The sequence below is a fragment of the Carassius gibelio genome, chromosome A15, assembly GCF_023724105.1.
Source record: "Carassius gibelio isolate Cgi1373 ecotype wild population from Czech Republic chromosome A15, carGib1.2-hapl.c, whole genome shotgun sequence".
NCBI lineage: Eukaryota > Metazoa > Chordata > Actinopteri > Cypriniformes > Cyprinidae > Carassius > Carassius gibelio.
The window spans coordinates 12,026,249-12,042,191 of NC_068385.1; the positions used below are offsets into that span (position 1 = coordinate 12,026,249).

The window sequence follows — 15,943 nt, forward strand, 5'->3', positions numbered from 1 at the left end:
AAGAAAAGCTTGTTGAATGTGAACCATAGGCAGTGCTTTTCTATTCTGTGTAATTTGGATGCATATCTTGTATTTAAATACTGAAATTTAAGGCTTCATTCAGATGTTTCACCTGACCTTTGAGAAATGTAAGAAAGACAGAATGTGTTGCTCTTACAGAGATGGTGAATATTGCAGGTTTTATCTTCCTACTAACATGACAAATTAAAATCTAAAAGCTTTGGATAAATAAAAAAATGTAAAGCTGCTGTGTGCATTTAATTTTATTTATTGCATTAAAATAGGACTCAGAGTGGAGTTAAAAGAGACATTTTTCTACTCAACCAAGATGGGACGGGGAAAATTGTTGAGCATACCAAAAAAAATGTTTTTCCTTTTGTGACTGTTATTAAAAAAAAATGCATTATGAAATAAGCATGTTGAAACAAGTCTAAAACAATCACAATTATTTATTTACAATATATTAAACTGTAATGCAAAATAATTATCAAGTGGTCATTTATTCAAAAGAAAATAAACATTAGCTATTTTGAAAGCTAGAATGAATCATACAGATATTTATAATTTTTATATTAATGTGTACAGCCAGCAAATGTTATGCATCTTGTAGCCACGTTTTAATTTGCCAGAAACATCATAAAAAGCTCATTTTTCATATTAAAATCAATATTGACTGCATAGAAAAGAGGATAAAGTGGATGACCCTTGCAGAGGGTCTCTAAAACCATGTAAAATACACACGTGGTCTCCCTTTAAAAATCGAAGAGAATGACATCCTTTCGTTGCCATTATATGCTGTTGCTTTATATTCTGCCAGCTTCATCATAAATACTACAACGAAAGCAGAACAACAAAACAGAAGGCAACAATGGAAATCTGAGGGGTGTGTGTCCATACGAGTTCAAGTGAGTCTCAAAGTCATTAGGTAAGGCCCCCCCCAAAAAAAATGGATGAATCCAATGTGATGACATGCAGCAGGGAAGCTGGGATTTCACAGTATCAGTTCTGTCAAACATCTCCATCTCCATCTGTTTCTGGTTGCATCACATCAGCGAAAAAAGCAACTTTGAAGCGGTTTATCCAGTATCGGTAGAGCTGGATGATAAATTACCCCAATGCCCCATATATCCAGGATCATGGGCATTCCCTTGGGAAAGCCGGACATCTATGATAAAAAAAGCCTGAGAACAATAACAACCACAACAAGAAAGTGTGGGAATAAACCGTTGAGCCATACAATGTCCACTATGAGCAAACACGTACTATGGTCAATTCAGTCAAAACAGAACAAGACAGGCATATTATGGAGGGGGAAAAAAGCTTTTAGAGTCCAGACCTGATCTGCCCAAAATGCTGCCCTCTTCTCGTATCATTGACCTGATCGCCTTTTTTCCTCTCCACTCAAATCATCAAAGCAAAGTGAAGACCGAGAGGAGAAATGGGCTCTCTCTCACTTACCCGAGCAAAAAACATGACTCCTTCACTGTATGAAAGCGAAGAGGTGGAGAGAGAACGATACAAGCAGGTCTGTGAAAACAACAGTCGTGGAGATCTTAAATCAGCCCCACCTCATCTCAAGTCAAAAAAAAAAAAAAAAAATTAGCTCGCATACCTAAAACAACGCTTTTTTTTTTTTTTTTTTTTGGTAATACAATATTTTCATTGCCTTTTTCTCTTGGCTTCTTTTCTTTTAAATCTAACACAACAGAAAGATCCAGAGATTTCACGTTTCCACAATGCCATGTATCTTTGGCTCAGGCCTGACCATGCAAGAGGCTGCAGCGCGTTGCCCCAAGCAATATCCATTACTGAATCTGACCGGAGTAAGAATGCAAGCACAGCGTTTGGTAAAGTCGCTGCTTCTTTAGAAAGAAAGAGAAAGAACGTCAGAAGTAAAAGCACACAAAGAGGAAAGAGTCAACAGTGGTGTGACTCATGATGCTGTACAAACCCTTTAAAGCTCGAAACACAAAGCACATGTGAAATAATAATACTAATAACAAGTCAAAAGAAACCAGGGGTATGTCTTTGTCAGAGTGCGTTCCATCATGCTCCACTTCTGCTGAAATCCTCTCATCTGGATCAGAGTTGAAGGAAGACACTGATTAAACTCTTAAGCATGTGAATGTGTGCGCGGGGGCAGCTATGCGGTGGTCTCGCCATCGCTGTTATTCAGGTAGCTGCTGCGTTTGTTGAGGGAGAGGTAGGTGCTTCGGCCTGCGCTCCCTTCCTCTTTTTCTTCTTCCTCTTCCTCATCAGATCTGTCAAGGCAGAAGCGTCTGCGACCTGAGGGTGGGCTGGAGGTGAGGAGACAGAGAAGCTTTGATTAGGATCAGCATGTTGAAAGAGAGACCAAAGAGGATAATCTCTGAAGCAATGTTGGGTTATCAAAATTCAGATTGTAGGTTAAGGATATTTAAAAGGCCCTATAACTCAGTATCATCTTTGGTGAAGCATTGGAGGTGCAGAATGAGCCACACAAATCACATGCAAATCACACCACGTGTAGTGCTCTGAAACATGATCTTAGTGGATAATTGTTAGTGAAGTTGTACAAGCAAACAGCAAAAAATTATACGATTGTAATCCTGATGTAAAAAATTCTATACTATTTTATCTGAATATCTAAAAGTTTAATACAAATAAAATTATGTATATTAAAAATCTCCTGCTTTAAAAATCTATGGTCCATATTAAACAACTTGTAATATTCTTGATGTCTACTCATAATCTTATCAGTGAATTAACATATAAATGAACTGTGTCCCCTAATTATACGAAAACGAACAGACCGATGTAGAGAAAGCATAAATACCTCACCCTCTTCAAAAAGTCTGTGATAACTTTTCATGTCACTGAGCTAATCTTCCCTTTGTCATAATAATACAAACTTCAGGTTAATTGCTGGCAAGCATTTCTGATCGATTTTCTGTTTAATCATGTCCGAGACCAGAGGAAAAATTTCAAACTGATTTAGTGACAGCCCTGTTATCTTGTGGTTATACATCGCAAAATCTTTTCAGTGTATGATATAGAACAGTGGTTCTCAACCAGGAGACTTAATTCAAATGATAAAAGATTTATAACATTAAACTGACATATTGTGAAGTGCCAGAGCTACATATCAGCTTAGACAGAAGGGCCTTCAAGTCAAAAAGGTTGAGAGCTACTAATATAGAACTCCAAAAATTGCTGAAAAAAAAAAAGAGTAATGAACACAGAGTAAAGTAAAACTGTGAATGGAGAGTAAAGTTATGGTAAAATGCAATGAATGCTATCAGACGCTACTGAGGTACTTGAGTATTAGTTTAACACCATGCTTGTTGCATTCCTTCACTCCACACCAGGTATCACCTACTGCCATCTTTAGTCACTGTCAGGCCTGTACAGGTACTTCATCATAAGATTGTCCACTTTCTTCTTCCTCTTCTTCTCCTCTTTCTTGGACAGTGGAGGAGATCCTTGAGAGGGGCCTTCAGGCTCCAGCTCTCCTTCAGAGCCCGATGCCTGCCTGCCAGGGGCTTTCTTGATACTGCTGGAGCTTCTGTAAGAAACAGTGGACGCTCCTGAACTGGTGTCCGACTCTGTGCTAGACTCAGACTCTGAGGATGAGGAGGAAGATGAAGACTCTTTTTTGGACTTCTTCTTGGACTTCTTGCTCTTCTTCTTGGAGCTCCTCTTCTTGCGGTCATCATCGGAGCTGTCTGATTCCGAGCTGTGGCTTCTCTTATTCTTCTTCTTGCTCTTGCCCTTTTTGCTGCGGCTGCTGCGTGTGCTAAGGCTACTGCTGGAACGCATAAAGTCCACGGCTGAAGCAGAGCGGCGCAAACTGGAGGAGCGCCCACTGTCTCTGCCAGTCCTGGAACTGCTGGCACTCTTCCGGTCATCCTCCTCCTCACCCGGTTTATCTTTCTCTACTTCAGAGTCTTCCAAGCTGGTGCGCTTGAACTTGATAGGCTTGAAGCTTAACACTTCATTAATGGCAGCCTCCAGGTCAGGGTCCAGGTAGTTGCGGTGACTGACCGGCTTGGCGTCGGAGACATCAGGCGGGCTGGAGTCAGTGGTCCGGGCTTGTGGAGGCATGGAGAAGCTTCGGCCAGAGGTAGAGTGAGGGCTGTAAGCGCTGGAGCGAGCCTCGCTGAATGCTATGCTTTGGCTATCATCATCTTCATCAAATTCACTGAGGCAACAGCTGCGAGCCAGTGACATGCGGGAGTCGGCGCGGCTCACACTGCCTGGGCTGCGGTGGCTCAGGCTGGGGCTGATGGCTGAACCGTATTCACTCTGCCGATCATCAAGACGAGGCATGCTCCGGTGCCGGCTTACTAAACTCATGCGACTCACGCTGGAAATGGCATCGTCATCTAGGTCCATCGCAGTACGGTGGGTGGAAACCCGGCTCGGAGCTACAGAGGACACAATGGACTCCTTATCGAACTCCGACCAGCGGCTGTCCATACCCTTCCTCGCTCGACTGGCAGCTTCCGAGTAGGCCTGAGAGATGACAGAACCCCGATCATCAAGATCATCTCCTGCCTTCCTCCAGGAGTTGACAGAAGAAGATTCCTCCTCAGCATCCTGCTTGACTTTGTTTTTGCGGAAGGAGGAGAGGTCCTGGGAATCAGATTGTGCTTTGAGGGTGTTGAGGAGTGAACTCTCGTCTCCCTTACCTCCAATGGAGTCCTTCATGTTGGAGCGTTTCCTGTAGCTGAGGGAACTCATGACAGACACAGGCCTGCTGGATTCTAACTCTTTACTTTTGCCACTGCCTTTCCATTCTTTACCCTCTTCCCACTCTTTTCCCTCCTTTCCGTCAACATTTACAGCAAATCTAGATGAAGGAGGGGCAGATGAGGTGTGCACAGAGTAGAAAGACAAACAGACAGAGGGAGGAGAGGAGAGAGATGGAAATATGAGAATGAGAAAACTTAAACTTAAAAGATGACTGACACCCAAAGAGAGAATAACAGTAGAGGTTTATCCAAGCAGACAGGGCAGAATATAGATGAAAGTTTGATGTGACAGCAGGGAATAGAAGGCAGGCTCCAGCTTCTGTGATTCAAAATCAATAGTTAATCCATAAACTCAGGAATAAATATCGACATAAAGATCCTTTTCGGTAGAAATCTTACAGGTAATTGCATAAAAATGGGTTACTGACCACGATTTCTTTACAGGATGATTTACGCTAGAAAATGTTAATTAAAAAAAAATCACAGACCGTAATCTGGAGCCAACTTCCCATGAGACACAAGGGTTTTAAAAAGGTGCAAGAACCTCAAGAGCCAAACTTAAATCTTCTGGTTAAAAAAAAAAAAAAAAACAGGAAAGAATCGAAAGTGTCCGCCGGTGGGAAGACCTATTCATCTTCAGCAGAAAGGCACAGGTAGGCATGCCAACTGGCCTGTGGGCATATCCATTAATCTGCCTGTGAAGCTGTTCCCTTTTATACAGGCCTCTGTTATCAAACTGCTGACAATGGGGAGAATAAGCTAGACAATATCAACAGAAAAATCCCTTAGCGCTTGCTAATTAGCTTTTCCAAACACCTTTTTCTTTCTTGCTGCACTGGGTTCAGGTTAAACCATTCTGTTAGAAAATGACATTGCAGGACTGACCTTGAGCTCTTCAGACTACCATCATCTGACAGGTTCTTGGCAGAGCCCTTGTTTTTGGACAGCCATGACTTCACCCCATCAACGCGGTCCTCCACCTCAGAGTCAGTATCAGAGGCACCCTCACTGTGAAGGGGGAAGAGAGGGAATGCCAACAAAATTAACAAGCAGAATTTGTACATAAATATTGTTAGTAGGTGGAACACAGGGATTTATGGTGGAGGCACAACAGTATGGATACATGCGCTCAATCTCTAGAAACCTGGAAAAGGCCTCTGTATTAGTAAGTCAGACTCCTAGTCCAACAACAGTATCCTGCAGCTAGCTGGCTTTGTTTAATGTGTGAAGCATCCAAAAAGGGTGAAGTCAGTACAACTCCAAGGCAAACCAGAAGAAAGGACAGCATTGAAAAGAGAAAAACCATGCAGACTGTAGCTTAGCAGACAATAGCTCTGTTCCAAAATCGAGCTGGCTGCCAGCATTTTAAGGGATCATTAACATGCTCCTATAAAAAAAATTAAAAAAGGCTGCTAACTAGCCATTCAAACAGCTGAAAAGCTGATTTTATTTCTTATATATATTGTGATGTACTGTATAGTTGAAGTGCATGATTGTAAAGCAATTTGGTCAACTCGAAGTAGTTTTAAACCGTGCTCTAAAATACATTTGAAATTGACATTGAATAAAAACTGAATTAGGAATTCCAGGAAGTACAAAGCTTGAGAAAGATCCTCCTTAATAATTAGACTTGGACTACCATGTTAAAGGATGGTATGAAAGAACAAGCAGTTTTGGGACTGCTATTAACTTGACTCACCATGCTAGCAATACCATGCATCTCTGGATACAAATAGGTTTTGTGGGGAAGTGTTGCGCTGTCAATAAGAACAAGTAAACACTGCCTGAATGTCCCTGGGAGCAGATGCATTAACACCTTGCACGGAAAGCAGCGCTGTGCATCCCAGTCCTGTTTGCTCATTTCTCTGGACCAGATAAAACCATTGGATTTATGTTTGCCTGTATTTGCAAGTCAATGCTTCTCTGCCTCTTTAGATTAGTCTTATCCTCCACTTATCGCACACCGCACTGAATAACTATGAATTGCCCTTCAAGGACCTAGAGTGCTAAAATGTCTCCATATATGCACAAACAGGATACCTTTAAAGATTTTGTGATGGGAGATTATGAACCGGGCCTTTTTTTTCTCCACAATTTTGTTTCTATTTTAAATTTTAATAATCATTGTAACTGTCCTCCAGCACCGTAGCAGTCAAATATCTCCAAATGAAACTATACGACATACAGTAGCTCTTTAATGGAGGCGTAGAGAGAAGGTTAACTCTGAAGCAGCAGCTGCTTTTCTCTGACATTAGGGTTCCAGGCTGCTTAGCTTTCCATTTGTGGTATTATGCATATGAGAATATTATATATGCATGGACCCACGAGATAGCACAGATGGCACTAAACACTAACTGTACACTCACAGTCTGGGTGTTGGAGAGGGTCTAAATTAGTAGATCTGATACACTCAAGCGACTACACTAAGGACAAAAAAAGCTGTTGACAAATGCGTAGCGCTCTGCCGATACAGGCAGGAAACTGACGAGTGCCAGAGTGTGTATTTCTTCAAGAGCCCTTTTGGCTCTTGTGTAAGCCCCTAGTGCCCTGGAGGTAAACTGAGTTGAGAACGTTGTGTGAATAAGCCTTGAGCTCTGCTAGCTGGCCCATCGCTAAACAGTGGAACAGCAGGGTCTTTGTAATGAAGCGCTAATACAAAATGTCACACACAATTTATGTCCTTGACCATATACCATTAGTTAAGCTGCACCTAAGCCCAGGGGAACAAACAAACAACACAGTGAGAGAGGAGAGACATTAATTGTCTGTGACAACATGCCTCCATTGGTTGTACATCTCTGTTACAGGCTATTACATTTATCATCAGCACCTACAGAACTCTCTCAACCCCTTTATTTTTCCCCAGTCTCTGTTTCTCTCTCTATCCCCACTCGCTCTTCGGCCCTGACCCTTAAATGAGGAGGATTTGGAGTTTTATATTGTGCAACAGTTTATTGGCATTGTCTCTTGACTATTTCTTTACCAACTGTATGAACTTAAAACATGTCAAACATCTGTCTTAATCCGTCTAAAAATGAAATAACGGAGGGGGGGAAAAGTAGTTCCTAAAAATGAATGAATATTATGGTTATTATTTACTCTCATGTCATTCCAAACCAACATGACTATCTTCTGGGAAATTCAAATAGTTACATTTTTCACAACTACACTCTTCAATCCAATGAAAATGAATGGGAACTGGGGCTGTTAAACTGAAGAATGGCAAAAAAAAAGAACAATAAATGTTACAAAAATACGACTTGGGTATAATATACAACTTTCTAAGTCTTCTGATAAATAGACAACATTAGCTACTACTATTTATTATACTTTTATGATGCTTTTGTGTCATTTTTGAACATACTAATGCAAAATTAACAATACCTGAAATTTATTTCATTAATAAATCACTTAATGATTTAATTTTTGAATTGAGAGCTTCATATTATTTGTTATATATTAACAAATGATTTGAATAACATTTCCCTTCATAAAATATTAAAATATAAGCTAATTCAAAATATGAATAAAAACTTCAATAGTATATAAAACTTCAATATATATAAAACACTAAAACAATACAGATACACTAAAAACTAATTCAGTTAGAAAGGAAGGAGGTGCATTTACTCTGTACATTATAGTGTGAATGTTTTATAATCCATTTATGTTCAGTGGCACTTACAGTTACTCACTAAGACACTGAACTCTCCCGTCAATGATTAACCAGAAAATCTTCATAAATATTTAAAATCAATCATGAAATATTGTAAACAAAATGTTTAAATGATGCCTCAGTGTTGAATATAAGCTCATGAACTGGGCCGTGGAACAACGCTCCTAATTATAGCACATTTCAAATGATCTTTTCTCCTCATTTGTCATTTGTTCTGCCCTGTCTATTCTTTCAAATGCTTTGGGAAAATCTGAATAATCAGTTCCCTACTAATGTTCTGCACTAAGGTTTGTATTTAACTAACAAACCTCTTGTAGCCGGTCTCAGTTACAATAATGCAACATGAACTCCCCAATTAAATGAGCAGGCCAGAAGGGTCAACATCCCTGCATGAACTCAAACAAACATTTCTGGAATGGCACATCCATCTAAACCTGATCAGTAATGCACAGACCGGCCATTAGCTTTTAATACTTTCTCACATGATGTAATAAGTGGTGCTTAGAGCTTAAGGGTTTTTAAAACTGGAAAACGCTCTAAGTGGCAAACAGTGCAGACCAAGGGCTATTGACAGGGGAACGAAATGGCTTAAAGCCAAGAGCTGGTACTCTGTTGTAGGCCGTTGCCAGATGAGTTGGGGGGCTTTTTGTAGGACATTTGAGGGTTATTCATTATTTACCCTCATGGTTGAAAGATTGATGAGGAACACGCCTTCCTTTCCTGCCTTAAGAGGCTGCTAAGTCCCAAGAACAGAAGTGTGAATAATTCAAGGGAGTGAGAGAGAGAAAGAGAGGTAAAGGAAGGCCAAGAAGGAGGGAGGGCAGAGCATAAGCTTGCAGATGTTTTTACAAGGCCCTGCAGCGTCCAACAAGTCTGCATGTGGATCCTTCTGGCCCTTGAGTTAGACAGCCAGGGGACGGACCATGGTCTGGACCCTGCGGGCATGTACCTACATCCAGCCTGCACTCAAAATGGTTCTTACCCGTCACTGGAAGCCAGTCCCACTGGTGAAGCACGAGGTATCCAAAAGTTCAACATTATAAAGCAGGGGTTTAGGGTAAGGGAATTGCCTCTGGGGAGGGTAACCGAGTAGGGACCATGCTTGGCTTAAAAAAAAGCATGCAGTTTGTAGTATGCATACATTATGAATGATGCATTGTTCATAAAAAGGAGAAAACCATATTTGTGATGTTAGTTGTCATGCCCGGAAGTGTGATGCAGTGTTGACATGACGCTACTATTCTCTCCGTGAGCTGAAGTCGAGATTTACAATACAGAATATTCCATATTCTGTATTTCATTTCTCGAAAATTATTGCATGTATACTGCATCATCTTCCTTTGAGGGCAAAGGAGAATCAAAATATGTTAGCGTAAGTTCAAACTTTAACTCCTCACATCTTGTTCTTTCGTTTCTGATACTTAGTCACCATGTCTTGTAAACTGGAGGAGGGAGGGAAATGAGACACAAACATAAAAAAAAAACAAGAAGAAGAAATAAGTGAATTACAAATGGAAGAGAAAAGAACAATGGCTGTAAGAAAACTAAAAACAGTAAGTCATGGTCTTAAAAACAGCTTGTGATTGAATATGTATCATGTCTGATTTCTAGCGATACAAATTTCTCAAGATGTTTACCCAGAATTTTTTACTTTTGCTCTGCGTAACCCTTATGAAGTGCGAGGGTGGCACCATTTACTGTTATTTGGATGACTGGAATTCTTCTAGGCACATAAACAAGCAAATAAACTCTGCTCTGTGCAGTAAGGTTCAAGTCACTGGGAGAAGCGGAGCAGCACGGAATGAGGCTGAACGGAGATGACTTTCTCTGACAGATGAGGCCAAGTACATAAAAAAGGAGCTCCAAATTATGTGCGGCAGTTGTCGAAGCATAAATATTTAAGAGAGTGTGAATAAGAGATGACTGAGACTGGCTCGCTGATTGCAATCTCCAAAAGATCAGTGAATAGTGCATTCATCCAGTTCATAGTATCTTCTCTCTCTCTTTTTCTATTGGTTATTTTACCCACTTAAACACACAGAGAAGTTCTCCTAAAGTATACAAAAGAAAAGAGTCCTCAAAGTAGCAAGTGTTACCTGTTGATGAGATCCTCGTTGTCATCACTCTCCATCTCATCCTCAATAGCAGCCTGGAGGTCTCCGATTCTCTTGAAGGCCAGCTTGAGATCCGCTTGGAGACTCTGGTTTGCTGCTTCCAAACTCTCAATATCCATTTCCTAATGAGACAGGGATACAGTTCAGTCTAACTAAGGAGACACGTGTTTCTGCCTATTTTTGCATTTAGATTACCTTTGCTTCAGTCATGAAACATTCACTTACAGGTAATATTGAAAAACTGTAATAATTAAAAAATGCTTTGAATGTAAATTTTTAGGACTCTCAAAATGACTATTATATTATTTTTAGGGCCGGGACTCGATTAAAAAAAATAATCTAATTAATTAGAGGCTTTGTAATTAATTAATCGAAATGAATCGCATTTTAATCGCATATAAATATTTGATCTGAGAACAGTGCGAAGTAATTTTTTTTCACATGGATTTATAGTATACCATTGAATAATGACTGAATACATAAGCTTAAGCAACAAAAAATTGTTTATTTTTGTTCAACCAAGTCTAGCAGACCAGTGCAATTTTTGCCATTAAGTGTAGCAATAGCATATTTAGAAACAATTTAGAAATAGTACATTTCAGAAATTCAGGAAGCTTATAGGTGCTGGAACCTTCTGTAAAGTGTTTTTTAAGTAAAACATAAGACTGTCAATTACATTCAGAACATTGGAAACCCTGACTATTAGAAAACATCTCTCTGTTGCTTCAGAGGCCATAACATACTAAGTCCAACTCTCAATAACCTTGGCCAAAACAATAAAGAGTTTAACATAAACTGCCAGTTGCACCAACAAAATAATACATAGTTCAACATAAAGTGTAAAGTCCACTCCAGCTGCTATATGTTTTGCGTTGAGGTGATACTTGAGGTTCGATCATGTGCTGCGGTGATATGCGAACGCTAGTTGGTGCTCCAGTATAATCAGTCCGCCGAAACTCATCCAGTGAGAAACGTTCCGCGGTGCAAAAATAAGTTATAAAAAATGCGGCAAATTTTTTTCTGTAACTAATTAATCTTAATTAACGCGTTATTTTTTGTGTAATTAATTAATCTCAATTAACGCATTAAAGTCCCGGCCCTAATTATTTTTCTCAATGTACATGAGTGTTGTTAACGATAACTGAATTGTAAAATACCAAAAAGCAGAAAATAAATAAATAGAGGAGAAAAAAAAAGCTAAAAAAAAAAAAAAAGTAAAATAAGTTTAAGAAATTAAATTACTAATACTAAAACTAAATAGAAATATTAAAATACAATCTAATAAAAATAAACAAAATGTAATAGAAAAAAAAAATTGAATTAGCTATTTATTGGTTATTGGCCAACACCTGAAAATTAGTAGTTAATTAATAGCTAGACTGTATTAGCCATAATTGTAATATTAGTCCATCCTTAGTAAATCATGATATAATTTATATATTTATTGACCTGATATCATGCTAATAGAAAGAAGAGCCCTCTTCAAACTTTTTCCAAAATGTTACACCCCATTTGTTTAAATGTCACTGTATGATATAACTGTATGATCCATCTAGAGTCATGAGGTTTAATCATATTTGTTAACTAGAGGGTCCATATTGGGTGTATGTATCATTTCTAGGGATGCACCGAATCCAGGATTCGGATTCGGATTCGGCCGAATACTGGGCTTTTTGACGGGGTTCGGTTTCGGCCGAAGCTTAGTTTTTTTTTTCACCGAACCGAACCCTAGGCTTGTGCTACGTTGGTCGACGTCACACACCCGTTGATTGCGTGAAGGTGTTTATATGAGGAGGAACACGGCCCGACAGTTCGCTCTAAACTAAACTGTTCGGGAATCTTGAGTGGCTGGGACGATTTATACCGTAGCAATACAGAGCCAGCCAGTCACATCGGGTGCTGACGTGGAGATAAGCGTTTTTTCTCTTCGGTGAGTCTTTGATTCCTCTTAGAGAGGATCCTCTTCAGTGGTGGAATACAAGCCAGCAGTGATTTCCACTGCTGGCATAAATGTCAAAAATCTACCTCTGTGCCCAGTGAAAGACTTTTCAGTACTGCTGGGGACATTCGTTGCCACACTCGCAACCGGCTGTCACCTGTTAATGCAGAGCGTCTTGTTTTTTTTAAATGAATTTCATGTGAAAGATTAGAGGGTTTTACGTTAATTTAATTATGATGCAGGAGATGTGTGTGATCTTCCGTAATATTTTTCGTAATGTTTGGCTACTGTTCTAATCGTAGCCTATCCTGTTATAAACTAAAACAAAACAGCTTACTATCCATTACTTACATGAATTTAAGTTAAGTCACCAAACATATTCTGATTTTTAAAAAGAAAAGAAAAACACTTTTCTTTGCATTTCTGCACTTTTATTGAAAAGTTTTGGTTGTTTACTTGGGTAAGCAAAAGCTTGTTAATTGTCAAAAAGGTTTTTCTCACTTGTCATCCTGGCATAATGTTGCAATAAAATAAAATAAAATAAAATAAAATAAAATAAAATAAAATAAAATAAAATAAAATAAAATAAAATAAAATAAAATAAAATAAAATAAAATAAAATAAAATAAAATAAAATAAAATAAAATAAAATAAAATAAAATAAAATAAAATAAAATAAAATAAAATAAAATAAAATAAAATAAAATAAAATAAAATAAAAAATACATTGCTGTGGACGTTTTATACTTCATTAGTGTGTTTTACTGTGATAATGGAATAAGAATGCCAGTAGGATTCGGTATTCGGTTTCGGATTCGGCCGAATCTTAAACAGTGGATTCGGTATTCGGCCGAACCCCAAAAATCTGGATTCGGTGCATACCTAATAATTTCTGCTTTCATTGCATGCTTAGGGATAGTTCACTCAAAAATGAAAATTCTGTCATCATTTATCTACCTCGTGTAATTCCGAAACTGTATGCCTTTCTTCGTGGAATATAAAAGAATACACTCTGAGAAAAGTCTCAGTGTTTTTTGACCATACAATGGAATTCAACATTCCTCAAAATATTTTTTTTTATGTTCTGCAGAAGAAGGAAGAAGTCAAACCGGTTTGGAATGACATGAGGGTGAGTAAATGATGACAGAACTTAAATTTTTGGGTGCACTATGCCTTGAAGACACTTCAGAATGAGAATGTCAGTGAAGCAGAACAGGCTTCTCACCAGCTCGTGTTTCTTGCGGCTGGCTTCCGCTTCCTTCTTGGCCAGCTCGACCATCTCCTCCTTGATGTCTCGAATCTGCCTCAGGAGACGCTTGTTCTGTTCTTTCTCCCGGTTCTCACTCGCACTGCGTTGGTCTCGTTCCTCAGTCAACTTCTCGAGATTCTCTTTCAGCCTCGCTACAAGACTCTGAAGAAGACACAATCACTTATTTAACACATATATGCAGCAATATCATGCACCATCGCTTAAGAGTTTCTGGACACACTATAGTTGTTTACAGAATCCTGCAAGTCTAGCACTGATATATACAAGATTGTCAAGCTATCCATATGGTATGAAACTCCAAATCACTTCCAAAGCCACTTTTCTGTGATATTTCACACCAATGGTGGGCTGTACTGGCATCGGAACTCAAAAGTATCTGCAGATTAGGAAAATAGATATTCTTTACAGCTTCGGATGGGCATGGTTTAAACAAGCTGCCTTTAGAGATAACACTGCCCTATCCTTAACTGTCAACAAATCAGTAATACTGCTTTTAAATCACAGATTTTGCTGTGGGCGCAGTATATGTTTGTAATTTGTGCAGAGTGCCAATTGTAATTCTGCAGGTGAACAGGAGCACCCAACAGAGATGAATGGCGAAGAGGACTGGCTCTTGGAAAATGTGACTTAAGGAGTAAAAAAACCACATCAAATCAAACAAAACAAAACGCTGAAATAAAGTGCATTAGAGGAAACACAGTAAATACACTAGTTGCACTGCAAAAACAGATGACCCTCTGCCTCCAGCAACATAAAATATCTGCCATGAAATGAAATGTACATTTCCTCTCTAAAAGGGGACTGACACTGTTGATTTGAAAAACACAGAGGGGGGATGGAAATAATACACTTTTTGTATTTTAAGACTCTTCTAGTACAAGGGTTAAAGGTCTATAGAGCATTAGGCCAATGGGGAAGTCTCGGTGAGTGTGTAGATTTATTTCTCACTTATCTGACACATCAGTGCCCGCGCACTGACCTTTTGACACATCCAGCAGCCCCCTGCTCAGCCCACATGATCACATGCATCCTGCCCACTAACCTCCAAGCGTTTGACCTGTGTCTTCTCAAACTCCATCTTGGTCTCCAGCTCACGGATCTTGGCCTCCTGCCGGCTGACCAGAGACTTGTCCACCATGGACTGCTGTTGGAACTCTAGCTGACTCTGCAGGGCTGTGAGCTGCCAAACACACACATGCATAATGAGAGTTCACACAAATACACTGAGAAAAGAACAGCAATCTGTATTTCACGGAAATACTGAATATAACCATTATCTGCTGAGCAGCGACTCAAAGAGACAAAGCCCTCACCACCACGGGGTGCCTTTAAAGAGGCCTGCCTAGTTTATCAGCCTTTAAACCAGCTCTGCTGCTTTACATTGAGTGATAAGTCAAACCCAGTTCAGCCCCATTACATTTTGTTCTGAATACACTTATGGCCAGATAGAGTTGTTGAGCAAATTACTCAAATTACTCAAATTTGGGGGAATCCAACTCTTCCCTACAGTATGGGACAATAAATTGGCAAAGAGACTGTAGAGAGTGCAGAGAGTTCAATTCCTAGAGAGGCGGAGTCTGAGCCTATCATTAAATATGCAAAAGCTGCAAAGGTCGATTCTGTTCTGATCATTGAAGAGTCTAATGCTGAGGGGTGGAGAGTGTTAATATAATTAAAGTTGGAAGATATAATTAAAGATATTTAAAGGCGCTGTGTAGACTGATCAGTATGTTATAATAAAGTACTGTGAGAATGTTTCAAAAACAGTTTTCGCGTCATTTCGCAATATTTTGTTGTCATACACTAATCGGTCTGCGCAGCGCCACATCAAGCCGAACACACCTAATGGTTTGAGAGAGTTACATGTCTTATTCTATCATTAAAAAGAATCAAATTCTGATTCTCCTTTAAAAAGTAAAATGCTGAGGGGGCGGAGTCTGATCATGTAATTAAAGATTCAAAACCCGACGCTATCATTAAAGAGTCAAAAGACCTAACTAAGCTCACCTTCGATAGAAATAAAACATATCAGAAGATGAATTCTAATTGAGTCCACTTAGGCTGTGCTCTGAGAATGCAAGTTACAGTGTTGACTTGCATTTCTGTAAGGATGCCAAAGTGAATTCACCTTCTCCTGGACGTCCTGTTTCTCCTTCATGGCCTCCTCCAGCTGGGCCTGTAGGTCACTGATCTGGGCCAGATTCTGTGTGG

The 15,943-nt window shown here is 39.4% G+C and overlaps 1 protein-coding gene across 3 annotated transcripts in view; it reads right to left on the bottom strand.

Moving 5' to 3' along the window:
• Window positions 1-431: 431 nt before the first annotated feature.
• The window catches only part of LOC128029210 (unconventional myosin-XVIIIa), a 97,161-nt gene continuing 81,649 nt past the window's right edge, over window positions 432-15,943 (bottom strand). Inside the window, exons 37-44 of one of the 3 annotated variants that reach the window (XM_052616837.1) lie at window positions 15,861-15,943; window positions 14,775-14,912; window positions 13,688-13,873; window positions 10,506-10,645; window positions 9,807-9,851; window positions 5,619-5,741; window positions 3,359-4,831; window positions 2,153-2,297 (exon numbers count right to left, since the gene is read on the bottom strand). The exon at window positions 15,861-15,943 is cut by the window's right edge and continues 1 nt beyond it. In XM_052616837.1, coding sequence (XP_052472797.1) covers window positions 3,367-4,831; window positions 5,619-5,741; window positions 9,807-9,851; window positions 10,506-10,645; window positions 13,688-13,873; window positions 14,775-14,912; window positions 15,861-15,943 — 2,180 coding nt within the window. In that variant the 3' untranslated portion in view covers window positions 2,153-2,297; window positions 3,359-3,366. Of the gene's footprint in view, window positions 2,298-3,358; window positions 4,832-5,618; window positions 5,742-9,806; window positions 9,852-10,505; window positions 10,646-13,687; window positions 13,874-14,774; window positions 14,913-15,860 lie in introns of all 3 variants that reach the window. The other 2 variants (XM_052616838.1, XM_052616839.1) reach the window with 2 other exon arrangements.